A 27,575-nucleotide genomic window follows, 5' to 3' on the forward strand; every position below is an offset into this window, starting at 1 on the left:
TATATGGCAGCCCAAACCATCACTGATCCACCTCCATGCTTCACTCTGGGCATGCAACAGTCTGTGTGGTACGCTTCTTTGGGGCTTCTCCACACCGTAACTCTCCCGGATGTGGGGAAAACATTAAAGGTGGACTCATCAGAGAACAATACATGTTTCACATTGTCCACAGCCCAAGATTTGCACTCCTTGCACCATTGAAACCGACGTTTGGCATTGGCATGAGTGACCAAAGGTTTGGCTATAGCAGCCCGGCCGTGTATATTGACCCTATGGAGCTCCAGACGGACAGTTGTGGTGGAAACAGGAGAGTTGAGGTGCACATTTAATTCTGCCGTGATTTGGGCAGCCGTGGTTTTATGTTTTTTGGATACAATCTGGGTTAGCACCCGAACATCCCTTTCAGACAGCTTCCTCTTGCATCCACAGTTAATCCTGTTGGATGTGGTTCATCCTTCTTGGTGGTATACTGACATTACCCTGGATACCGTGGCTCTTTATACATCACAAAGACTTGCTGTCTTGGTCACAGATGCGCCAGCAAGACGTGCACCAACAATTTGTCCTCTTTTGAACTCTGGTATGTCACCCATAATGTTGTGTGCATTTCAATATTTTGAGCAAAACTGTGCTCTTACCCTGCTAATTGAACCTTCACACTCTGCTCTTACTGGTGCAATGTGCAATCAATGAAGACTGGCTACCAGGCTGGTCCAATTTAGCCATGAAACCTCCCACACTAAAATGACAGGTGTTTCAGTTTCATTGTCCAACCCCTGTACATTATATGACACTTCTCTCTTCACCTCACATAAGTGGCTATAAGTGCCTATAATGAGATTCTTTGTGAAGGACAAACTTCATCATTCAAGTTGCAGCAAGTTTTTTGAAAAGTCCAACTTTCATAACTGATAAACACTTCAACATATAATTACAATGTTCCTTCCAGCAATCGCACCACAACAGCATTTGGAGGTCTAATATTTTTAAAAGTAGGCTTTTTGTGTGTAAGTGCTATTCAGACACAGTGCTTTTAAAACTATTCATGTTCAATGGTTCTTTTCCTTTCTTTGTTCCCTAACGCCTGAAATTGATTTTTGTGGGGTTTATATATTATGTCAATCACAGAACAGATATTTCCTTTTGAAGGTTAATTGCAAAATAAAACTTGAAATAAGAATATAAAATAAAAGTGAGAATTATTATTTAAGCTTTGCATCATTTATTACACCCTGCATTTTACGATAGTATTTTTGCAATAAGACTGACAAGTGTCTTCCCAATGTACTTATGGGATTTTGTGTCTTTTCACTGGGAATTTTATCTTTCTCGTACTTGTACTCGTCGTCTTCCGCTTATCCGGGACCGGGTCGCGGGGGCAGCAGACTCAGCAGAGACGCCCAGACGTCCCTCTCTCCAGACACCTCCTCCAGCTCCTCCGGGGGGAGCCCACGGCGTTCCCAGGCCAGCCGAGAGACATAGTCCCTCCAACGTGTCCTGGGCCGTCCCCTGGGCCTCCTCCCGGTGGGACGTGCCTGGAACACCTCCCGAGGAAGGCGTCCAGGAGGCATCCGGTGTAGATTCCCGAGCCACCTCAACTGGCTCTTCTCGATGTGGAGGAACAGCGGCTCTACTCCGAGCCCCTCCCGGATGGCCGAGCTCCTCACCCTGTCTCTAAGGGAGTGCCCGGCCACCCTACAGAGGATGCTCATTTCAGCCGCTTGTATCCGAGATCTCGTTCTTTCGGTCATGACCCAAAGTTCATGGCCATAGGTGAGGGTAGGAACGTAGACCGACCGGTAAATTGAGAGCTTTGCTTTTCGGCTCAGCTCTCTCTTCACCACAACGGACAGGCAATCTGAGAATAAAACAGGTTTTCCACAAGAATCAGGTTTTATTCTAGTTGATCAGATTCTATTTTAAAGGTCCGGTTAATAAGAATGCGCTGCTGCAATATTTCAATGGTATATTTGATAGTTGCTGGTTGATAAGCTTTTGCTAAAAACAAGCAAATTTTGTATATATTTTCTTCAGCTCCAAACACACACATTTACAGTATTTTCTGTCCCCTTTTCCATAAATTTAACTCTTTTCGACTTTTTGAATAGGAAATCATTGACGCTAAAATCTTCATAAGTTAAAAATAATGGGACTCGTATAAGGAAAGGATAGTATTTTTATCTGTATACCACTTTATAGTTTCTGTTCAGACTATTTTCAGACTATTTTGTGAAATAAACATATTGAAAACCAAGAAATATTCAAATTTTATCTTTTTTTCCTTTTGTTTCACACTAATGTTTCAGATCATCAAACTAATTTTAACATCAGACAAAGGCAACTTGAGGAAATACAAAACAAAGTTTAAAATGATGATTGTCAATATTAAGTGAAAAGCAGTTGTCCAAACCAACCTGTCCCCATGTTAAAAGGTAACTGCCACCCTTGTTAAATCATGAATTAACCGTGATTAACCCCATTTTATAGAAAGCTGAGGTTAATTTCTTTAACCATAACCCAGTCGGACCTGCAGAATCAACAAACCATTTAAGTAGAATCTGAATGTGTGGCTCAATTAAAACAATTCTGCAAAACACTGTGGTCCAGTTTCTCATTGCCAATTATTACAAATGCGTAATGGCAGAACCACTTATTAGGTTTAAGGGGCGATTTCTTTTTTAGTTTGGTTTAGAAATGTTTTTTTTCTCACAATAAATGAAATTATCCTTTAAAAAACTATATTTTGACAGGGTGAGGTTTTTACTTATGTTATCTTTGTCTAATATTAATGTTTATCTGATGATCTGAAACATTTAAGTGTAACAAAAAGGCAAAAACTGAAGAAATCTGTAAAGCGGGCAAATATTTTTCACAGCACTATATACTGTATATCACAGGCTGATTTCAAACAAAACAAGTGAACAAGTGAAGCACTGACATCAGATTATTTTAATTGAATCTCAGTTCATTAATAATGCAAAGACACATTCTGTTATCTTGTGAAAACAAGCTGATCTCAAATTAAAAAGAACTATCTTTGTTCCTATAAAGATAAAACATTCATAACAAACTAATCAGATTTAAAGCAAGATATGTGTCCATACAAATCAAATTTTAGGTACTTAATCAGATTATTAATTAGATTATATTCACCATGAGGAACATATTTATGTCTTTAGTACAGGAAAATTAGTGCATTAAGAGCTTGTGATTACAGAGTACCTTTTAAAAAAGTTCCGTTTATAACGGCTACAAAGACTGATAATAGAGGTGGTCAAAAGTGACGTTTTGCTGTTATTACAGATAAAACATTTTTTACTGATGAGCTGTTTTTTTTCTGTCTCGGTCCTCGCCTTTGAGTCATCTGACCTTTATCCAAGCTTTCACCTTCTCTCCATGTAGTTGTGGACAGACTTGTTAAAAACTTCCACAAAGAAGTTGGCATCTTCCTTTGTGATGCACATGGGGGGTTTGATGCGGAAGATCTTCAGAAGAACAACAAGAAATAAATCAGTAAATGCAACACATCGAGAGATTAAACATTCTTGTACAGGTACACAGACAAATATGAAATAATGCAGTGCTCTGACTAAAGTAGGTATTAAAAGGTTCTATAAATGTGCTTTTTTTAAAAATAAAAGTCAACAGTTATTCTGGTTTTGTATTAAAGGTTTTTTGTAATTTAGTGTTTCCTCCTTTTATTTTTTTTGTGTCCTTTATCCTGTCGAGATCAACTGGACTTTATGTGATCACTTCGTGCTTTGGTTTTTTGGGGGATTTTTGTGTATTTGTGAAAATTCTGTTCAGAGTTTTATTTTGATTTTTCTCTTTAGTCCTTGGCTCTGGTTTTATTTCTTTTCTTGAACGCTGTGTTCCTTTTACTGCCTGTTTTCCTGTTATTCCTGTTTCTGGGTTTATTGGCCCTTTTTCTTGGTATCTGGGTTCAGTCTCATGTTGGGTTGTTGACTGTTTCTGGTTTGTATATAGGGTCACAGTTCAAAGCCATTTATATTTTGTGGTTCAAGTTTTGTAACCTTGTGAACCTGGTGTTCGGGTTATGCATTTCATTTGTGTTTGTGTTTTGATCACTTCTGAGTTTGTTATGTTGTTTAAAAGGTGCTGCTGTATACTGTCTGTCTGTGTTTATTATTGCTAGAAAGATGTTGGCACATTAGTTCATTCCTTTGTGTTACTAACCCCAAACATGACAACATACCAGAATATTTACCAAAAATATTTAAATTGGTAACTGAGATTTTTACATTTGTACAATAACGGTATGCCCATATGTGATCTCTTCTGGTTTTTATTGTGTTTGTATTCATTCTGTTTATTAATTGCATTCAGTCTCTCATTTGTAACTACTCTGCATTTCTACCTTTGGGTCCTCCAGAAAAAAGCAAACATTATGCTTTTTATATATCAAATGCTGATTGCTGTTGTGTCATTCCTCTTTTTTTTTTACTACATTGTTGACATCTTCATGTTATCTATCATTAGCTACCTGGCTTACATCTTTACGGTGAATTAAGATAACGTATAAGGAAAAAAGCTAAGGATAAATAAACTGTACAAGTAGGGGTTGTTTTCATTTTATATTTCATTTTCTTTTTTTGTTTGTTTTAGTAATGTCTTCTTGTTTTACATAGCTTTTTATCACTATTGATTGATTGACAAGTGCATCTCAATAAATTAGAACATATCTAATTTTTTATTTAAAAGTTGTACTTCAAAACTTCATTCATTTCAGCTTGACTCATGTTTGCCGACAACATGTCTGACTCTTGGGTCTTGTTTTGCTATAATAAACATTAATAAAACATAAGAGAAAATGAAATAGAAAAATAAATTCAACATAGGTTCATGTCAAACAGCTTTCAGGTGTCAATACATAATTTTTGTTTTTAGGACACATTAAATTTAATAGTGACTATAGGTGAAGTGGCTTGTATGAAGCTGCTACATTGAATAACTTTTTAAGAACATTACTAATATCAAGACAACAATCAGCCTGCTTCTTTCTTACTGTTTTTGGCCAAGTCAGCAGGTTTAAGTTGATACATTTTCATTCCTTTGAGATGTTCCTCTGTGATGTTACACTGTGAAAACTACAGGATGGCAACTGGTAACACAGGTACCTGTACTTTACTGCATCTACTCTACATCCCATTAATGTGACTGAATAGCTAACCAGTGTTAATGATACAGTAACACACTAACAGAGCTTCGCTAAACTATTCATGATCCCTGGAACTTTAACATTTTGTCAAAGTATTTTATGGGGTTTTTGTGTGACAGACCAACATAAAAATGTGCATTCCTGTCAAGTGAAAGAAGATAATGCATACATTTCAAAGACTAGAAGAAGATCTCATCAGAAGATCTAGAAGAAGATCTTAGCAGGAATATAGGTGCTATATGTGTTACTTCAACTTGCTATTATGGTAATAAAATCAATATGAGAAATACAAAAGTGAATCATGTTACCTGTCCATAAACTCCTCCTTTACCAATGAGGACTCCCATATCTTTAACATCCTCAAAGATCTCAGCCATATCTTCTGGAGGCAACGGCTCTCTGCTGGTCTGCAAATGGAGGAACAGAAACATATGAATGGAAGATGTAGTCCTTAGACAGCTACAGATCAGAAAAGCAACATCTCAATACATCAGCCTGGAAGGTAAAGCTTGGACACAAATGGGTCTTCCAAATGGACTATGATCTTAAGCATACCACCAAATTATAGCACTCACTGACAGAGCTGAAAAGGTTTATGCGATGAATTAAGCCTACAAACCTGACCCAGTTACACCAATTCTGTCAGAAGGAATGAACCAAAGTTCCAGTAAACTTGAGGCATAACAGTTGAAAAGGAAACTAAAATCAGGGTTCTGTGTGCATCTTCTGGTAACAAGTTGCTGAACCTAGAGCCTCACACTCACTCTTGCAAAAGTTCTCCAAGTCTATCAGACTTTGAGGACATCTCACAGTCACACACATTCAAAAGGGTTAAAGCTAAGTCTTATGTGTAGGAACAGGCTTAAAAAAGATGAAGACAACTAGTTGTTATAATATAGGTCCTTCTCAAAATATTAGCATATTGTGATAAAGTTCATTATTTTCCATAATGTCATGATGAAAATTTAACATTCATATATTTTAGATTCATTGCACACTAACTGAAATATTTCAGGTCTTTTATTGTCTTAATACGGATGATTGTGGCATACAGCTCATGAAAACCCAAAATTCCTATCTCACAAAATTAGCATATTTCATCCGACCAATAAAAGAAAAGTGTTTTTAATACAAAAAACGTCAACCTTCAAATAATCATGTACAGTTATGCACTCAATACTTGGTCGGGAATCCTTTTGCAGAAATGACTGCTTCAATGCGGCGTGGCATGGAGGCAATCAGCCTGTGGCACTGCTGAGGTCTTATGGAGGCCCAGGATGCTTCGATAGCGGCCTTTAGCTCATCCAGAGTGTTGGGTCTTGAGTCTCTCAACGTTCTCTTCACAATATCCCACAGATTCTCTATGGGGTTCAGGTCAGGAGAGTTGGCAGGCCAATTGAGCACAGTGATACCATGGTCAGTAAACCATTTACCAGTGGTTTTGGCACTGTGAGCAGGTGCCAGGTTGTGCTGAAAAATGAAATCTTCATCTCCATAAAGCTTTTCAGCAGATGGAAGCCTTGATACAGCACTCTGGGAACAGCCTATTCGTTCAGAAATTTCTTTCTGTGTCTTACCCTCTTGCTTGAGGGTGTCAATAGTGGCCTTCTGGACAGCAGTCAGGTCGGCAGTCTTACCCATGATTGGGGTTTTGAGTGATGAACCAGGCTGGGAGTTTTAAAGGCCTCAGGAATCTTTTGCAGGTGTTTAGAGTTAACTCGTTGATTCAGATGATTAGGTTCATAGCTCGTTTAGAGACCCTTTTAATGATATGCTAATTTTGTGAGATAGGAATTTTGGGTTTTCATGAGCTGTATGCCAAAATCATCCGTATTAAGACAATAAAAACCTGAAATATTTCAGTTAGTGTGCAATGAATCTAAAATATATGAATGTTAAATTTTCATCATGACATTATGGAAAATAATGAACTTTATCACAATGTGCTAATATTTTGAGAAGGACCTGTAGTGTGTTTTTCTCAACTCTTTTCAAAAAAGAAAAAAGCAGAGCTACAGTTAGAGAACATGCACTGCAGATTGGGTTGCACTGTTCACAAATGCAGATGACCAATGTTGCAGCCAGTGATTAACTGGGACACAGCTGAACCCTGCCCCCAGGCACATCGTGCAGAGACGCATGTTATACAAACATGTGAAAAGAGGTCAGTGTCACTTCTGTCGCACACTCAGTACCTTGTCTTTAATCATTTCCACACCGATCTGCAGCCCTTTCCCACGAACATCGCCAATGATTTCATACTTGTCTCTGAGTTTTGCCAGCTCTGTCATTAGATAGGTGCCCACATCAAGGCTGTTCTTCTGTGTGCCATCCTCTATAATTGTCTGTTTAAAAAAGGCAATCAGGAATCAAGGCACATTTTTTTCAAGGTAACTTTGGTCAAAAGAAAGGAAATTACTTACATCAAGCACTGCTGAAGCAACTGCAGAAGCCACAGGATTTCCGGCAAAGGTGTTAAAATGCACTCCCTTGGTAAAAGAAGCAGCAATTTCTGGAGAACAAAAAACATGAATAAACAAACTCAGACCTTCAGCCACTGCAGGTTCAAATTAATATTTCTGCAACAGAGAATTCAAAACATCATACAAAAAAATGCATTTCAAGAAGGTATTTTGTTTTTATTTTGGTTTTTGTTCCTGATCAATTTGTCAGTCAGTCATTTTCTACCACTTATTCCATAGTGGGTCGCGGGGAAGCTGGTGTCTATCTCCAGCAGTCTATGGGCGAGAGGCAGGGTACACCCTGATAGGTCACCAGTCCATCGCAGGGCAACACACAAACAACCACGCACACTCTCATTCATACACCTAAAGGCAATTTAGAGTGACCAATTGACCTAACAGGCATGTCTTTGGACTGTGGGAGGAAGCCGGAGTACCCGGTGAGAACCCACACATGCACGGGGAGAACATGCAAACTCCATGCAGAAAGACCCCCGGCCGAGAATTGAACCCAGGACCTTCTTGCTGCAAGGCAACAGTGCTACCAGCTGATCCACCGTGCAGCCCTCTGATCAATTTGTTTCTCAGAAAAATAAAACAATGTCTTGAAAAAGCTAGAGGGGTCTCTAAGTATGGAAAGGTTTGATTACTAACCGAGTACCATGGAAACTTGCACAACATATACCACAACTTGTGATGTGCTTACCGAAATAGGATGTACTTGTTTAAAAGTGTGAAGCAAATCCTTATGGTAATCAACACACAAGGCTGCATAGATTAGAAGGTGGAGAGTAAAATCAATAAACCGTGGGGGTGAGGGCCAAGAGAGCTCGTTTTTCCGGCCCTGATTTATAATTTTTTTTTTTGCCAGACATTTTGGAAGTCAATAAGTCTTGCAGGTTGCTGATAATGTTGCATTAATAGGGATGATACCAGAAATCGTTCTGTTCTTTATTAACCAAGAGCTTTGACAGCATAATCCTCATTATTCACAGCTCTTTGTCTTCTGTCTTCAGCTCATAGACTTACTACCGTTGTAAGAAACAAACTGGAAAGCATATATTGCTTTTAGAAATAAGGCATGATTTCTGGTCTGCATGTCAAGTTGAACTGCTTATGATATTTAAAATCCCAGATAAATGAGTCCTAAAACTGCTGCGGTTATAAATCTAGCAGTATTGAAACTGTTATTTCACCAGTCATTACTGAAGCAAACAATTCACGGCCTTAGATGCCAAACATAGGATGTCTATTCTCTACACTCAAGATGTTAAAAAAAATTTATTATTTAAGCTGACCCTTAACTGTTGATAAATGTTCCGATGTATATTTGATGTATAATTGATGTATAATCTCACCTGGTGATGTAATAACAGCTCCCATAGGGAATCCATTACCAATGCCCTTTGCCATTGTAACCATGTCAGGGATGACATCATGTCCTTGGAAACCCCAGAAGTGGCTTCCAGTTCGACCAAATCCAGTTTGAACCTGCCAGGTGCAGTAAAAGACAATATGGGGAACCATCAGCACCTTGTGATGTGGTGATTGCTTTGCAGTCCTTCCTCCCAGGGATAACATAGCAGCGTTGTCATGGAGTAATCCAACCACACGTGCAGATATACATCATTTCTATTTTAAGGTTTATTTTAAGACATGCAGACGGTAGACTCTACCCAAACACTAATTTGCTATAATAACAGAAGGCAACTAGCTTTTATTGTAATGATTCTTTACTAATGAAACACAACAGTTGATGCTGCAATAAAATCACCATGTATGCCAAAGTAAACTTGGCACTGACGTGTGAAAATTCACATGTGAAGGTTAGAGACCCATAAATTAAGATTGTACAGTTTTAGTACTATCCGTAACATGCAGTCAACAAAACGACTATGAAATGAGACACAACTTTCACAAGGACGCAATCGTGATTGAAAAAGAAAATAGGAACTCTATCGGTTTGGATCAGTTTGGAAAGCCATTTCTAAGGTTTTGGGACTCCAGTGAACTACAGTATGAGGCATTACCAAAAACTAAAGAAAACATGGAACAGTGATTAACCTTCCTATGAGTTGTCAGCCTATCAAAATTACTCCAAAAGTGCACTGACGACTCCTCTAGGAGGTCACAAAAGGACACAGAAAAGCATCTAAGTGTTGCAAACCTCAGTGAGGTTTGTTGACTAAAAAGAACACAAATGCCAGTCCCACATTTTCCAAAAAAACATCTTGATGATCCCCAAAACCTTTGGAAAAAATATTCCGAGGACTAACAAGACAGAAGTGGAACTTTGGGGAAGCTGTGGGTCCTGATACATCTGGTGAAAATTACAGCATTTTAGGAAAAGAACATCAAAGAGATAGTTAAACATGGTGGTTGTAGGGTGACGAACTGCTTTGTTATTTTAGGACCTGGAAGAATTGCCATAATGCATTCTTTTCATTAGCAGTTCATGGTGAAACATAACATCACATTTCTGGATAAGTTACTGTTATCTGGAAATCCTGAAGGAGAATGGCCAGCTGTAAGTGTATGACCTGAAGATCAAGGGCATTTAGTTTACGCAGTAAGACAGTAGTCTGAAGCACACCAGCAAATCAGCATCTGAATGGCTAAAAAAAAAAACCTAAGTGAAGGTTTTGGAGTGGCCTAATCAAAGGACTTAAATCTGACTGAGATACTGTGGCATGTAATTAAACTGGTTGTTCATGATTAAAAACTCTCTGCAACAATTCCTGAAAGCATAGAGGGCTACAGTTCCTCCACAGTAATAAAAAACATTAATTGTCAGTTAATACAAACAGTTGATGGCAGCTGTTGGCGCAAAGGGTGGCAAAACCAGTTATTAGATTTAAGAGATATAACTTTTTCAAATAGGATGATGATGGTTTAGTTGTTATTATGAATATGAATATATTATTTCATATTAATACTTTAATATTTTATTAAATGGAGGTTAAACCAAAATTCAACATGGAAGACTCACCATCACCTCCAGCTTCGTCTAATTACTCCTCCATGCGGCTCTGCTCCATCAATCAGCGTCAAGTCTGCATTTCTCCCTGGCCAATCATCCTTCAAGGCTCTGCTTTAAAAGATCTTCATCCATGGATCCCTCCGTTCTGCAGCTCAACTTTGACCCTAATCCACCCCATCTCCACCATTTGGCCTTCAAACTCCTTCCAAATCTCCTCAGGCCTCCCCTTCACCACCAGAATTGGATACCAGGTGGGAAGACACCTCTAAATCTAACCCTAAGATGTTCATTCAACCGCATCTCATTCTCAGCATTCACGTCTTCCACTGGGGTCCGAGCGCCAAAGAAATAAACATTCACTAATAAACTTTTCTAATTGCATCAAAATTGAAAGGGATGAGCCAACCTCTGGCATTATTGAACAGCAAACCTCTGTTCATAAACTGAATTAATTCACACAATTTCCTAAAATAGAATTCTTTAACAAAAATAAGTCAACTCAGAGTCAAACATATTTCAATCAACAAACTCTTTACTATGCTAAAACAACCCATCTAAACTACCAAGCAGAATGAAAGAATAAAGAAGACCAACTATGTAAATTATGAACAAGTGAATCAAAGATGGTTGAAAATCATGACCAAAAGAGTGATGCAATATTACCATGCAATGTTATTTATGTTTGCGAACCAAGGATTATCTCCAAGAATCCGGAAATGAAGTTAAGTTAGTCTAACTAACTTAGGCAATAATTGGTATACCTTCAAACAACCATTCACAACGCAAGACCAGATAAAACATTATTTTAATAAAATAACATTTTAAAGAATGATTTGCTGAATAAAACCAACCTTCTGGATGATTAATTCTCAACAGTGTTTAATTAGCTGCCTTTATTCATTAAAATAATATTTAAAGAAATATGATTAAGGAAATATTAAAATAATATTTAATACATTCTTGTACAGTACACACCAAAGGTTTGTACACACCTTCTCATTCAAAGAGTTTTCTTTATTCTCATGACTATGAATATTGTAGCTTCCCACTGAAGGCATCAAAACTATGAATTAACACATGTGGAATTATATACTGAACAAAAAAGTGTGAAACAACTGAAAATATGTCTTATATTCTAGGTTCTTCAAAGTAGACACATTTTGCTTTGATTACTGCTCCTCACACTCTTGGCATTCTGTTGATGAGCTTCAAGAGGTAGTCACACTTCACAGGTGTGCCCTGTCAGGTTTAATAAGTGGGATTTCAAGCCTTATAAATGGGGTTGGGACCATCAGTTGTGTTGTGCAGGAGGTGGATACAGTACACAGCTGATAGTCCTACTGAATAGACTGTCAGAATTTGTATTATGGCAAGAAAAAAGCAGCTAAGTAAAGAAAAACGAGTGGCCATCATTACTTTAAGAAATGAAGGTCAGTCAGTCCAAACAATTGGGAAAACTTTGAAAGTGTCCCCAAGTGCAGTCGCAAAAACCATCAAGCGCTACAAAGAAACTGGCTCACACGAGGACCGCCCCAGGAAAGGAAGACCAAGAGTCACCTCTGCTGCGGACGATAAGTTCATCCGAGTCACCAGCCTCAGAAATTGCAGGTTAACAGCAGCTCAGATTAGAGAACAGGTCAATGCCACACAGAGTTCTAGCAGCAGACACATCTCTAGAACAACTGTTAAGAGGAGACTGAGTGAATCAGGCCTTCATGGTAAAATAGCTGCTAGGAAACCACTGCTGAGGACAGGCAACAAGCAGAAGAGACTTGTTTGGGCTAAAGAACACAAGGAATGGACATTAGACCAGTGGAAATCTGTGCTTTGGTCTGATGAGTCCAAGTTTGAGATCTTTGGTTCCAACCACCGTGTCTTTGTGCGGCGCAGAAGAGGTGAATGGATGGACTCTACATGCCTGGTTCCCACCGTGAAGCATGGAGGAGGAGGTGTGATGGTGTGGGGGTGCTTTGCTGGTGACACTGTTGGGGATTTATTCAAAATTGAAGGCATACTGAACCAGCATGGCTACCACAGCATCTTGCAGCGGCATGCTATTCCATCTGGTTTGTGTTTAGTTGGACCATCATTTATTTTTCAACAGTACAATGACCCCAAACACACCTCCAGGCTGTGTAAGGACTATTTGACCAAGAAGGAGAGTGATGGGGTGCTGCCCCAGATGACCTGGCCTCCACAGTCACCGGACCTGAACCCAATCGAGATGGTTTGGGGTGAGCTGGACCACAGAGTGAAGACAAAAGGGCCAACAAAGCACTTGTTGGCCCTTTTGCCCTTTGTGCTTAGCACAAGCATCTCTGGGAACTCCTTCAAGACTGTTGGAAAACCATTTCAGGTGACTACCTCTTGAAGCTCATCAACAGAATGGTAGACGTTTGGTCTGTACTGTATTTTAAGAAATTGTGTAAATTCATTCTATTTGTGAACAGAGTTTTACTGTTCAATAATGCCAGACCTTGGCTCATTCCTTTCAATTTTGTCCTAATACTACCGCCTTATTTGGATGGTATTCACAGGACAACCCTTAACAGACTGAAATATTATTTAATGAAATATTAAAGTATTAATATTAAATCATAAATAACATATTCATAATCACAACAGTTTGGATAGCTTTTTCCCTTTCCTTGTATATACTGGTGCAGTTTTATGAATAAAATTAAATTATCTTACCTAATATGACGTAAAAAAACTCTGGTGTCGATATTGGTTGCATAAAATTATGCCAATACTATTCTAGAGATGTGGCTGGGCAGATGTATTACCTTGTAGAAGTATTACCTCAAAACTTTACTGATATTCTTTACAGCTTTTAATTTCTAAATAAGAAAACCATTTAAAATATATATCAGACCTCATCAGCAATGCAGATTCCTCCCCTCTCTCTTACAAGTTTGTAAGCTTCCTTGAAGTAGTTTTTAGGGTACTGTACGGCTCCTCCGACTCCCTGAATAAATCAGACATAACAGCAAAAACATGGAACATAGTGTAAAGAAACATAAGAAGAAAAATTATAGTTTGGAAATGTCTTGATTGTAGCTAAATGTACTCAATTACCATACACGCATATTTACCTATGCATTAAATACTAATGGAAACAAAATTATCAGTAAGCTTTCAAGTAAAAATTTAAACTGAAAACAATCCAGATTTATATGTGCAGCATTTCCAACATAAAGAACTGCATGATTTCTTGCAACATAAAACAGCACCTGAATAGGTTCTGCAAAGAAAGCTGCAATTCTAGGAGGGACGCTTGTAGCTAATGTCTCTTTGAGTTGTTTGATGTATTGCTCATTCGCCTCACAGTGACCTATAGCATAAAAACAAAAAAAGGTAACAGGGTAGAAACTTTTAAAACATGTTCAACCTCTCTCCCATGTGATTTTGACTATTTGTTTAGTTCTACATCGATCTTTTTTAAGATAAATAGTTTTTTAGGAGGAGGTTTTCCTTGACTTATTTACTGTGTCTACAGAGCTTAGTAGACAAGTAGTGTCAAAACAAACCTTGCAAAATGGGAAACATTTAATAGTGGTTACAGTGGTTAAAAAGAAAAAAAAGTCAATGATCAACAGGAGGAGAGTTTGAACTTTATTGTGATCATTCAGCATTTGTTCTTGTCTCCTCACATCACATTATTCGTCAAACCATAATAATAAGTAAAAACTGCTCACAATATAGCATAATAATGTAAGATACGATTGAGAGCTGTACAAACATTTAAAGGCTAGGCAAACACTGTAGCTCTCAAACATCAAACATTCATTTTCCAACAAAACATGTCTTAATGACATAATGCTACGATTTCCTTTGCCTGTCAATGAGAACTGAGATGTGTGTGTACCTATTTGTACATATTTGTGTACCTTGAGCACAGCTACACTCTCTGGTAGTCTGCACAGGTGAGTCCCTGCAGTGCTTTCCTCCCCATGGACCTCTGAACACATCTGGACACATGGTCTATTTAATTGGCAGAAAACAACACAGCTGGGTTAGGGAGGCACAAACAGTGATTCTTACATAACAGAGTAGCAGAAAAGGTTTTAAGACTAGGGAAACTGCAGGAGTATTAGTTATGTTGATTTAGTGGTATGACTAACTGCTGACCTCACCAAAAAATTTTTAAAAAGCATGAAATATGAAATGTAATGTTCTGAATTCATGTATAAAATAATAGAATATTAACTATTAAGTCCATGAAAAAACATTAGATTGACACTGCACTGTGAATCCATCTCTGTCCATTAGAATATAAAACAGCTCCTTTTTTTCAGTAATTAATTTCAAAAAGTAACAATCCTTTCATTACACACAGAGAGAGATATTTCAAACATTTATTTTGATAATTATGGCTTACAGGTAATTAAAACCCAAAATTTAGTGTGATGCTAACCGCATAGTTTATGGGTCTGGTGTCTTTTTTCTTCCTCTTAATAAAACTCCATAGATTCTCCATGGAGTTTAGATCAGGTGAGTTTGCCGGCTAATCAAACACAGTTATACCACGGTCATTGAAACAGGTATTAGTACAAGTCCTTCTCAAAATATTAGCATATTGTGATAAAGTTCATTATTTTCCATAATGTCATGATGAAAATTTAACATTCATATATTTTAGATTCATTGCACACTAACTGAAATATTTCAGGTCTTTTATTGTCTTAATACGGATTATTTTGGCATACAGCTCATGAAAACCCAAAATTCCTATCTCACAAAATTAGCATATTTCATCCGACCAATAAAAGAAAAGTGTTTTTAATACAAAAAACGTCAACCTTCAAATAATCATGTACAGTTATGCACTCAATACTTGGTCGGGAATCCTTTTGCAGAAATGACTGCTTCAATGCGGCGTGGCATGGAGGCAATCAGCCTGTGGCACTGCTGAGGTCTTATGGAGGCCCAGGATGCTTCGATAGCGGCCTTTAGCTCATCCAGAGCGTTGGGTCTTGAGTCTCTCAACGTTCTCTTCACAATATCCCACAGATTCTCTATGGGGTTCAGGTCAGGAGAGTTGGCAGGCCAATTGAGCACAGTGATACCATGGTCAGTAAACCATTTACCAGTGGTTTTGGCACTGTGAGCAGGTGCCAGGTCGTACTGAAAAATGAAATCTTCATCTCCATAAAGCTTTTCAGCAGCTGGAAGCTTGAAGTGCTCCAAAATCTCCTGATAGCTAGCTGCATTGACCCTGCCCTTGATAAAACACAGTGGACCAACACCAGCAGCTGACACGGCACCCCAGACCATCACTGACTGTGGGTACTTGACACTGGACTTCTGGCATTTCCTTCTCCCCAGTCTTCCTCCAGACTCTGGCACCTTGATTTCCGAATGACATGCAGAATTTGCTTTAATCCGAAAAAAGTACTTTGGACCACTGAGCAACAGTCCAGTGCTGCTTCTCTGTAGCCCAGGTCAGGCGCTTCTGCCGCTGTTTCTGGTTCAAAAGTGGCTTGACCTGGGGAATGCGGCACCTGTAGCCCATTTCCTGCACACGCCTGTGCACGGTGGCTCTGGATGTTTCTACTCCAGACTCAGTCCACTGCCTCCGCAGGTCCCCCAAGGTCTGGAATCGGCCCTTCTCCACAATCTTCCTCAGGGTCCGGTCACCTCTTCTCGTTGTGCAGCGTTTTCTGCCACACTTTTTCCTTCCCACAGACTTCCCACTGAGATGCCTTGATACAGCACTCTGGGAACAGCCTATTCATTCAGAAATTTCTTTCTGTGTCTTACCCTCTTGCTTGAGGGTGTCAATAGTGGCCTTCTGGACAGCAGTCAGGTCGGCAATCTTACCCATGATTGGGGTTTTGAGTGATGAACCAGGCTGGGAGTTTTAAAGGCCTCAGGAATCTTTTGCAGGTGTTTAGAGTTAACTCGTTGATTCAGATGATTAGGTTCATAGCTCGTTTAGAGACCCTTTTAATGATATGCTAATTTTGTGAGATAGGAATTTTGGGTTTTCATGAGCTGTATGCCAAAATCATCCGTATTAAGACAATAAAAGACCTGAAATATTTCAGTTAGTGTGCAATGAATCTAAAATATATGAATGTTACATTTTCATCATGACATTATGGAAAATAATGAACTTTATCACAATATGCTAATATTTTGAGAAGGACTTGTACTTTTGGTAGTCTGGGTAGCTACTAAATATTGCTAAAAAATTTAATCTGCATCTCTAGAAAGCTTGTCAGCTTGTCAGCAAGACTCATCGCCAGTTATCACAAACGCCAAGGGTGGAACAACCAGTTATTACATTTAGGGGGGCAATTACTTTTTCATATAGAGCCAGGTTCCCTTATTAAAGGATGATTTGAAACTAACTTTTTCTATTTTCTTAGGTTTTTTTGTCTGATAAAAGGTGTTTAATGTTCTGAAACAAAGTGTTTAAAAAAAGAAATCTGCAAGCAAGCAAATACATTTTCCTTGTGTAATAAACGTAGATGAAGTTCACATTTTGAATTTAATTACTTAAATAAATAAACGCTTTTTGATGTATGGAGATGTAACTGTTCATTGATCATCATTTCTGATTCATGGATTGGGTTAATTTACATCCTCTTCCACACCAGCATGTTTCAGTTAGCCACTGATGTTCCACACTTTAGAGCTGCACAAGAATAGCCACCTGAAATGAGTCATTGCCAAAGCTATTTATCAACTTATATTAGTTTATATATTGTTTACAATAACAAAACATGCTCTTAATAAAACTTAAATGTGCATAATAAAAACAGCATAACAGATTCTGAGGTACTGCCACATGAGGGGCACTGGATGTATGAATGGCTTCTTGAGACATTTTACTGTTATACATACATTTGTACAGCCTAAACCATTGGCAATAGGGTATTTATATGCTGCGTTTGATGTAAGACCCATGGTCATCGGACTGCCACCATGATACGATCCTCTGAAAAACAGACAAAACTCTATGGACATGTTTATCTTAGACAAGTATTCCTGACAATTCAGCTATCCTGACAGAGACTAAATACAATTAGAAAAATGTGTCTTCTTGCTATCTTCCAATTTTGTACAAATATGTTCAGGTTTAATGTAGTCTAATAGGGAGCTTTATTAACTTTTGCGTTATTTAATATTTATACTCTAACAAAACTAGTCATTTATGTATAAAAAAAGAAAATCTCGTACCTGAAAGTGATTATGTCAAAATTGCCAGTGTAGAGACGAGCCATAAACATTGCAAGTTCATTAGCTTCAGAGCCGCTGTTTGTCAAAAAAACCACCTGTGCATGGAAACAGACCAGCATACATTTTAATTACAGCATTAATTTACATACCCTTGGCTAGTCTAAAAATATACCACCGTACCTGAAGAGGATCAGGGAAATAGGAGGCAAGTTTTTCACAGTACTCGTGGAGAGTAGGATAGACGTAAATTAAAGTGGTATGCCAAAGTTTTTTCAACTGCTTTTCTGCAGCAGCATTTACCTTCCTGTGCACAGAGATATCGAATAGCAACAAAAAGTACACAAAAAAGTGGAAAAGTGAAAGGAAACAAACAAAAACAAATCCTGCTTGGCAAAAGGACAAAAGGACCTTACGGGTGGCAGTGGCCCACGCTTACAGTGGCAACACCAGCAAACATATCCAGATACCGGGTCCCATCCACATCCCACAGATACTGCATGTATCCCTGATGGATGAACACTGGTTTCTTATAGTAGGTAACCTTCATGGTCATGGGGTTGCAGTTCTGTTTGCGGATTTCTATCATTCGTGCTTTCGACATTCCCTGGAGAGGCACATGAAATAGAGTTCAACTTAATAGGAAATACAGCAGAGTATGTTTTTTTATATTTTATTTGGTCTTAGATTTTCAAAGTACAAGACAGTGTGTGCTTATCAGCGCACTTGAGTCTGAAGGTGCGAGTAAAACCTTTTTTTAGCATAACAAGCTCCTGCCAGTTGGATAGATAACTTAGTTCTTACATAATACAAAACCGCACCATCCAAGGTTGATCTACTGTGTGTCCACAGATGTTGCTACTTACCTTGTATTCCTCTGGACTGAAATTGCAAGAAGGCATCTCTGGTATTTCTGAGGGAGAGCATCTCAAACCTGATTTCTGACATGATGGACCTGTAAAGCATTGGTGATTGGACTTCACATATTGCGTCAAGTTACAAACCCAAATGTAATCTATTGTGATTTTACATGCTAGACCTACACAAAGTAGTGCATGACTACGTGGAAGGAAAAAACACCGGGTTTTTAAAATGTTTTGCAAATAAAAATGTGAAATTTCTTTTTATTCATTCTGCTCAGTCAGTACTGTTTTTAGCTGTTTCCACCTTTCGTTGCCATGAAAGCTGCTATTCCTTTGGAGTTATGTCTCAACCAGCTTTGAACACTAAGAGACTAAAAGTTTTGTCTTTTCTTTATTTGCAAAATATCTTATGGTCAGTAAGACAAGGAGCACCTTTGAACAGCAATTTTCCAGTCTTGCTGTAGATCTTCATTTGGATTTAGGTCTGCACTCTGATTGGGCCATTCCACTACATGAATATGCTTTATATTGTAGCCCTGGTCATATGTTTAAAGTTGTTGTATTGTAAAACAGTATGTTTCACATGTTTGCGGTGTCACCTACATGGCTTGTTCTGTACCAGACTGATACTTGTTTTATGTCTACAGCTCCTCCACAGCTGCTGCTGACCTAACGGCTACTTTTCTGATATGCACTCCTTGCCTGGCCTATCAATTTAGGAGGAAGCCCAATGTTTTGGTAGGTTTGCAGTTCTGCGGGACTAATTACTTTTTTGGATGATAATTGAATGGTGCCCCGTCAGCTTGGCATATTATTATGTTCTCCAGAACCTATTCTCCAAACTGTCTGGTGTGTTGCTTTGTCTTTATGGTGTAATATCACTCCGGGCACTTCACATTACAGCTGAGGTTAAATTACATATAGATGAAGTCAGATTACTAATTATGTGGAAATTGATCGTAAAGGAAATTAAAGAAAATTGATATGGGAGTTGTACAGGGGGATAAGTAAACATTTAAAGGTTTTTACTAGTAAAACAATTACAGATCATTTATCTTTTCCTTCTACAGCAAAATTGTGTGCAAAACCAAAAATAAAATAGATTTTTTCGCCGCGTTTGAGATGATAAGGTATGCAATAATCCAGTTTAGTTCATTCCAAGAAGAAAATCATTTTAAATTGAGTTTATGTAAAAGAATGTTTTGTATTGAGATTTTTGGTGCTGTGAAGAAATCAATCCAGACTATTGCCGCCTCCTGTAAGGTAGCCTACTACCTTACAGGAAGTAGTAGGCTACTAAATAAACACCCTGAGTCACTTGCTGTGTAAAATGAGGCCAACAAAATGATTGAAGCAGTTTTCTTCGTGCTACATTTTAACTTTTTTCAAACAGAACTGGGAATTGAAAAAAAAAAGTGAATATGTTCACCTTAATACAGCTAGATACCAAACTATTTTAGATACAGAAAGTGTTCTCGCTATAGGAACATATGGTGAAATGTGTATCAGCCTATGATGACAGATGAGTTGTTGTAGTTCAAAAAACCAAAAAATATGAATATATAGAGTAAATCTTTACAACTGTACCGTCTCTACCTTACCCCAGTTTTACAAAGTCAACGGTTTATGTTCTTTGAAACAGCTGGAGCGAGTTAAAACTGGTTAGATCTGGATTTGCTTGGTCTCCATGGTAACTCACCGCTCGCCCGGAGGATTTTAGCCGAAAGGAGCCGATTGCCGGGATGTCCTGTAAAAACTGCCCAACGGCCACTCACACAGGATACAACTTTGAGCATGATGAACAGGTGGTGGTTACGCTCTGTTCAACTTTCCCCAGGACAGCAGGTTCTCGTGCGGGTTTTCTCAGCCTACAAGGTGGGCGTAGATTATCTCTGCCTCGCTAATGGTTCTTTTCTCTTCCAACGCACTAAGAGGTGTGCGCCTCCAGGAGCCCTGCACGGAGTCCTATAAACCACCCCTAGGTGTGCCCCCATGCATTTTTCTCCCCATGGTTTAACAAATGCGATCTCAGCTTATTCACTATATTAAGAAAATCATTAGCAATTGCTGGTTATGAGGCCCAAACAATGTGGTGTGAAAAGAATATTGGGGGGAAAAATGGTATCACATAGCTAAATCTGATATATGATATGAACATACAACCATGTAAAGAATGCCAGTCCACCAGTCTACTGTCCAGAATTACTGAACTGATAATAGTCATTATTTTTCATATCTAACTCTGTGTTACACATAATGTTGTTAGTGTAAAGGTAAAAAGAAAATAAACAACATCCTGTTACAGCATAAAGTAAATTTATTACAAGCTCTATCTTTAAAGCAAGCTTTCAAAAATAATTTGAAGGCTGTTTCGTATGCATTGCAGATGTCACCACAGGTGTAGCTACATGTATACATATGAATGCACAAAGACAGAACTGTGATATACAGGGAGATCCAACTGTTAAGACAGAAGTTTTCCATCAAAAACTACACATCTTTGTAGATTTCTCTGACTTAATAAAGGTATGCACATAACAATCTTCTCTGAATAGAAAATAGCTCAATAAATCCTCGTTTTTTTTCTTTTTTAAATCTTATGTTAAACATTCAAACACACACACTCACACACACACAGACATATTAAAACACATGTATAAACCAAAATAAAATTAAAATTAAAATAAAAAAAAAAGTCTCTCTATATCTCTGAACTTCTATTGGCAGGATGGAAGCCACATATTCCCAAAGACGTTCCCTCTTTTAGTGTTTTTATGATGCTCCAATAGAAACTCTTTAACATGTCAGCGAAACATTTCCCACTGGTGCTTATCTGCATTGAGAGCTGGTAACATATTTATATCCATCTAACGATTCCTTAACCCAGGGGTGTCCAAACCTTTTGTCATGTGGTCGAAAGTACTCGTGGGCCAAAAAACAATGCAATAACGTAAAAAATTAAAATCACAAAAAAACTTTGTTTTGATTTTTTTTTTTTTTTACCTGCTCTACAACAAACTTGGCAAACATTTAATTAAACAAATAAAGTAGTCAGAGATGTTGTGATAAAGGGATGTGTATATCACTGTAGACCCAAAACTTAAAAAGGGTTTTGCATGTTTTGCTTATTAAAAGAAAGGCATCCAGTTAGCTAATTTTTTGGGTTCGACTGAAAAAAAAAAAAGCCAAAACAATTTAGTCTATTCTCAGTCATAAGGCCAGAATTTGTGTCACTCTCTAAAAAAGCTTCTGTAATTAATGAATTATTTAATTATGTAAAAGTAGATTTGGGTTCACCAAACTCTGCTTCTTAATAAAAGTCACTGCATAGATGGGGTCCTATTTACTTTGAAATAAGTAAAAAGAATGGTTATTAAAAGATTAATACTTTGTGTTGTTAATACCATCTTCCATTGCAAAAAGATTTTGATTTAACAGGAATAATTTTGCCCTCAATAAAAATACAAAATCTCCATCTGCATCAACTACCAAATCTGTATCATTCTTGAATTTCAGTCGGCTCTTTGGACACCCCTGCCTTAACACCCTCCCTGCATTAAAGGGATGTTGTCATGGGGTTCGGAATATTTAACATCAGCACAGAAATGATCAGAAAACAGACAAACTTTGCATTGATTTGCACAGACCCTTCCCTCAGAGGGGGCAACTGGGTCCGTACAATGAGGAGAGACCTACAAGCCCCCTCACCGGGTCAAGGGTTTAGTCTTTTTAAATAATTTTTGTCATGTTTGTATATGTACAGTATGCAACAAGCAGCCTTAAAATCTATTTTTGGAGGTAAAAGAACAGTTTACAGTATAATAAAAATAGAAGCATGTAGTACCTCATAAATTGATATAAATTTTATTCATTCTGAATCTGAATAAAGATTATACTTCTAATCATCTGAAAAAAAATAGTGTCTCTGAAAGATCAGTATTTTACCTTAAAGTAAAAAGGAAAATAAATATTTCTTTGCAACCGTTTTTGGAAAGCTGCTTTCAGTGTCAGTGTGATTTTTCTCATTGTTTCAGTTCCTAAACTTAAAGGGAGCTGCTTGCAATGTCCAGTAGCTTCCAATGGAATGTCCGCAGCATCTAGTAAGTGGGCAGGCCAAACATGGTAGTGGTGTCAACGTAACCACTGGCTGCCCTTTCGTCCAGAATTGGCAGGGAGGTGTTAATGCCAGCCGCAGACTTCTGTGAAGTGGGAGTGATGGATGCCGTGTAGCCATTTGATGTTACTCTGCTTACCACCTCTTCTTCATTAGGGCACATGTCCATCTCTTCCTCCATGCTCTCTCTCTGAAGCAGAAGAAGCCCTTTGTCATTGTTCAGTGTCTTCACCCTGCTGTAGTCCTCAGTTTGGCGTCTTATGGTACAGCTGTTTTCCTGGCCTGAGGAAACAGGGTGAAGAAGAACCATATTCTCGTCGCTAACCCTTTGGACTTCAACATATTCAGTGGGCCGGACATTGGGCACGTGCACACCCAAAGGTGCTCCTATGTGCTCAACGCATGCCATGATGGTGTCATTCTGAGCCTGGAGGTGCTCATGGGCTGCTGTCTGGGGATGGAGTGGATGAGATTGCTTGTGGTTGAAGTTACACTCCCAGTAATTTGATCTAAAGTCCGTTTTGGTGCTGGGGCCAGGGTGAGTGAAGTAAGATGAAAGGGCGTCTGGGGCGAACGGGCTGTCAGAAAGGCAGTGTTGTTTCCCCATTTCAGGAGGGCTTGGTTGATTCACTGGGCTTAGGCTGTACTGGGGCAGTGGAGAAAACAAAGAAGGCCAGCTCTTTACCTTCTCACTGGAAATATCAGGGCTGTGAACATTTCCATGAGAATATTCCAGGAGTTCCTCTTCTGGGGCTTGCTCGTGCCTTTTTGAATCCATCTCAGGCTGACTGCCCTCCTGATCCGACTGCAGCCCATCCTCTTTGTCACATCCACCCTTATCAATGAGCAGGGTGTGGCTATCACAGCTGCCCCTGCCAGAGTCATTGTCACATGTGGAGGTCTCTGATTTGAGGCTATCTTGAAGCTCTTTGCTATCCTCCATGATTAGTTCTCGCTCCTCAGGGACGTACACCTCTAGGTATTCCACAAGAAAGTCCTCATAGTTGGATGTGGTTGGGGGGAAATCAGACACCACCAGTGAGCTGAAGATGTCCTCAGACTTGCCATTCTACACAGAGATCATGATGCAAATAGTTACTTTTAACAGTCGCTATTTAGTGTTCAGCACAACTTCAATCAAGAAGATCTGGTTTACCTTGAGCTGTTTATCGAATCCTTTGATTTTAGGTCCTGGCACCGGTGGCAGAAGGCAGTGCTTCAGACTACAAACACAAAAGGTTAGAAAGATAATAAAAATCAACACCCTTAACTTCTGTTTTGCTGGAAAAGTGTAAAATGAAAACTGGAGGTACTTGAAAACAAAAGAATACAATATTAGATTTCTTGTATTTTCACTAAATTGGAAATACTCATACATTGAACAAAAGATTTGGAGTCTGGTTAAATCTCTTTATACAGTCTTAAAATCACTATTGAATTGCTGTGACTCTACGGTGAAAAAACAGTACTTCTACGTGTAATTGTTAATTATTACCGTATCATACAGGTCCTTCTCAAAATATTAGCATATTGTGATAAAGTTCATTATTTCCCATAATGTCATGATGAAAATTTAACATTCATATATTTTAGATTCATTGCACACTAACTGAAATATTTCAGGTCTTTTATTGTCTTAATACGGATGATTTTGGCATACAGCTCCTGAAAACCCAAAATTCCTATCTCACAAAATTAGCATATCATTAAAAGGGTCTCTAAACGAGCTATAAACCTAATCATCTGAATCAACGAGTTAACTCTAAACACCTGCAAAAGATTCCTGAGGCCTTTAAAACTCCCAGCCTGGTTCATCACTCAAAACCCCAATCATGGGTAAGACTGCCGACCTGACTGCTGTCCAGAAGGCCACTATTGACACGCTCAAGCAAGAGGGTAAGACACAGAAAGAAATTTCTGAACTAATAGGCTGTTCCCAGAGTGCTGTATCAAGGCACCTCAGTGGGAAGTCTGTGGGAAGGAAAAAGTGTGGCAGAAAACGCTGCACAACGAGAAGAGGTGACCGGACCCTGAGGAAGATTGTGGAGAAGGGCCGATTCCAGACCTTGGGGGACCTGCGGAAGCAGTGGACTGAGTCTGGAGTAGAAACATCCAGAGCCACCGTGCACAGGCGTGTGCAGGAAATGGGCTACAGGTGCCGCATTCCCCAGGTCAAGCCACTTTTGAACCAGAAACAGCGGCAGAAGCGCCTGACCTGGGCTACAGAGAAGCAGCACTGGACTGTTGCTCAGTGGTCCAAAGTACTTTTTTCGGATGAAAGCAAATTCTGCATGTCATTCGGAAATCAAGGTGCCAGAGTCTGGAGGAAGACTGGGGAGAAGGAAATGCCAAAATGCCAGAAGTCCAGTGTCAAGTACCCACAGTCAGTGATGGTCTGGGGTGCCGTGTCAGCTGCTGGTGTTGGTCCACTGTGTTTTATCAAGGGCAGGGTCAATGCAGCTAGCTATCAGGAGATTTTGGAGCACTTCATGCTTCCATCTGCTGAAAAGCTTTATGGAGATGAAGATTTCATTTTTCAGCACGACCTGGCACCTGCTCACAGTGCCAAAACCACTGGTAAATGGTTTACTGACCATGGTATCACTGTGCTCAATTGGCCTGCCAACTCTCCTGACCTGAACCCCATAGAGAATCTGTGGGATATTGTGAAGAGAACGTTGAGAGACTCAAGACCCAACACTCTGGATGAGTTAAAGGCCGCTATCGAAGCATCCTGGGCCTCCATAAGACCTCAGCAGTGCCACAGGCTGATTGCCTCCATGCCACGCCGCATTGAAGCAGTCATTTCTGCCAAAGGATTCCCGACCAGGTATTGAGTGCATAACTGTACATGATTATTTGAAGGTTGACGTTTTTTGTATTAAAAACACTTTTCTTTTATTGGTCGGATGAAATATGCTAATTTTGTGAGATAGGAATTTTGGGTTTTCATGAGCTGTATGCCAAAATCATCCGTATTAAGACAATAAAAGACCTGAAATATTTCAGTTAGTGTGCAATGAATCTAAAATATATGAATGTTAAATTTTCATCATGACATTATGGAAAATAATGAACTTTATCACAATATGCTAATATTTTGAAAAGGACCTGTATTAGTGCAACTTCACTTGGTCACTTTAATAAAGACCAACTCAATTTACCAGGAGAAATGCACATTTTGTCAGCATCACAAACAACACGATCTATTGATAAACAATGGTTTGTAAACACAGACTGAGTTTATGCCTTGTTGCTTCAGCCCGGTTTGTATAAATATATTCTGGGCCGTTAGTAGGTTAAAAAAAAACTGTTGGGTTGGCTTACATTACTTTTACAAGACCATTTTGCAGCAGGTATTCTGGTGTTCATGCTACATTTACAGAAACTGACATTGAATATATGGATTCTGCACTAAATAAAATGAAGTAATTGATTTAAATAGTATCCAAATTTTGTTTGCTAGAAAAGAATCTAAAAAAAGAAACACATATTAAATAGATGCGGACATAAAGATTACAGTTTACAGAACTGTTAGTTCTAACCTCACTGCTGTGCCTGTATAATAAATGCAGAATATGAAATAATTTAATACATAGTCTAACCTGTTAACTCACAAATACATTCCAAAATGTATACAATTTATAAAGTTAGCAATTAATCATTTATTTGTCTAAAATAATATATCTAATTTTATTTCTTTTTCTTGACAACTACCCAGCCAACTTTACTGATAATGATAATCTTTTTTTAACATAACTCTTTTTTTAGCTCATTGTTTTCTTTTTAAACTTTCTTTGTTTTAATATTTTTAACTAGTTCCATATTAATACAGAGTTTAAATGTTTTAAGATTCTGCATTTTTAAAAGTTTTATTATACATTGTCTAAATTTTGTCAAAAGGTAAAGGTCATGAAGTAGATAGCAGTGACTGGGTGGTTTCTATGCAAGAGTAAAAAACGCACTAGCCTCAGTGACATGTCCTACATATTTATATCAAAAGATGCAAATGTAGATAATGTCTAAATATACATAATTCATTAAAATGTTTACTCTTACCTGTAAATGTTCATGTATATCAGCCAGCTGAAGATGAAGAAGATGAAGGCAGAAAAGACCACAATGAGAATCCACATTGACTTTTCTCGTGGAAAATCTGAAAGAAACAGAAGAATAACGGTTTTAGAACAGGTAAATGACTGCATTAATGTGGCATTTTTCTACTCAGGGCCACTCAAGGCACTTTTATGTAATGAGTCAAATTTTTCCAAGGTGTGGTTTAGTGAAAAAGAAAAAGACGATAAACTCAATAAAGAATTAGGGCACAATTTAAACACATGCTAATTCAGTTTTCTTTACAGTTAATTGCTTACTTGTGTGTGTGAAGATAGGGTTAACTAAGCATGCAGGTTACAAAGGGGAGTATGGTAAGCATGGCTGTGGTTTTAATTAAAAACAAACCCTCCCACAGCTCTCTAAATTACTGATTGACACTTTGTCTTTTCACTGAATCCACACAAAAACCAGGTAAAGTTAATTCACTCCGACCAGAAAAAGTAAAACATCCACTCCTCTAGGTGTAAATGTTGTATTCTGCATTAAAAAATAATCAGACTACATTAATGATGAGGGTTGATGCTGTGAAATCTTATGGAATGCCTTGACTGATTCAGTCAAGGTTCTGGCATCTCAATGAATACAATGCCTTGCATTTATATATTATACTCCTTTTCACATTTTTTTTCATGTTACAACCTCAAATTTCAGCGTGTTTTACTTAAATTTTATGGGA

At 38.4% G+C, this 27,575-nt stretch overlaps 2 protein-coding genes across 3 annotated transcripts in view; both read right to left on the reverse strand.

Moving 5' to 3' along the window:
- Nucleotides 1-2,931: 2,931 nt before the first annotated feature.
- On the reverse strand, nt 2,932-20,596 carry agxt2 (alanine--glyoxylate aminotransferase 2). The gene is made up of 14 exons (XM_047372788.1): nt 20,369-20,596; nt 18,673-18,761; nt 18,223-18,413; nt 17,990-18,113; nt 17,810-17,904; nt 17,474-17,567; nt 14,512-14,605; nt 13,855-13,955; nt 13,497-13,589; nt 9,000-9,132; nt 7,603-7,691; nt 7,375-7,524; nt 5,488-5,586; nt 2,932-3,485 (listed from the first exon to the last, which is right to left on the reverse strand). The coding sequence occupies exons 1-14, from the start codon at nt 20,463-20,465 to the stop codon at nt 3,384-3,386; spliced, it is 1,551 nt and encodes a 516-aa protein (XP_047228744.1). The 5' UTR covers nt 20,466-20,596; the 3' UTR covers nt 2,932-3,383.
- Nucleotides 20,597-20,968: 372 nt separating this feature from the next.
- The window catches only part of prlra (prolactin receptor a), a 29,754-nt gene continuing 23,147 nt past the window's right edge, over nt 20,969-27,575 (reverse strand). For both annotated transcript variants that reach the window (XM_047372786.1, XM_047372787.1), the window contains exons 7-9: nt 26,843-26,939; nt 23,940-24,006; nt 20,969-23,852 (exon numbers count right to left, since the gene is read on the reverse strand). In XM_047372786.1, coding sequence (XP_047228742.1) covers nt 22,767-23,852; nt 23,940-24,006; nt 26,843-26,939 — 1,250 coding nt within the window. In that variant the 3' untranslated portion in view covers nt 20,969-22,766. The remainder of the gene's footprint in view (nt 23,853-23,939; nt 24,007-26,842; nt 26,940-27,575) is intronic.

The sequence above is a fragment of the Girardinichthys multiradiatus genome, chromosome 8 (genome assembly GCF_021462225.1).
Source record: "Girardinichthys multiradiatus isolate DD_20200921_A chromosome 8, DD_fGirMul_XY1, whole genome shotgun sequence".
In the NCBI taxonomy this organism is placed as follows: Eukaryota; Metazoa; Chordata; class Actinopteri; order Cyprinodontiformes; family Goodeidae; genus Girardinichthys; species Girardinichthys multiradiatus.

Excerpts from the sequence above, each read along its gene's own strand:
- agxt2 (XM_047372788.1), bottom strand. The coding sequence starts at position 20,465 with ATGCTCAAAGTTGTATCCTGTGTGAGTGGCCGTTGGGCAGTTTTTACA. Across the intron at positions 18,414-18,672 it reads TCAGTCCAGAGGAATACAAG|GGAATGTCGAAAGCACGAAT; the intron begins GTAAGTAGCAAC and ends GTGCCTCTCCAG. Across the intron at positions 9,133-13,496 it reads GAATCTGCATTGCTGATGAG|GTTCAAACTGGATTTGGTCG; the intron begins GTCTGATATATA and ends TGCACCTGGCAG.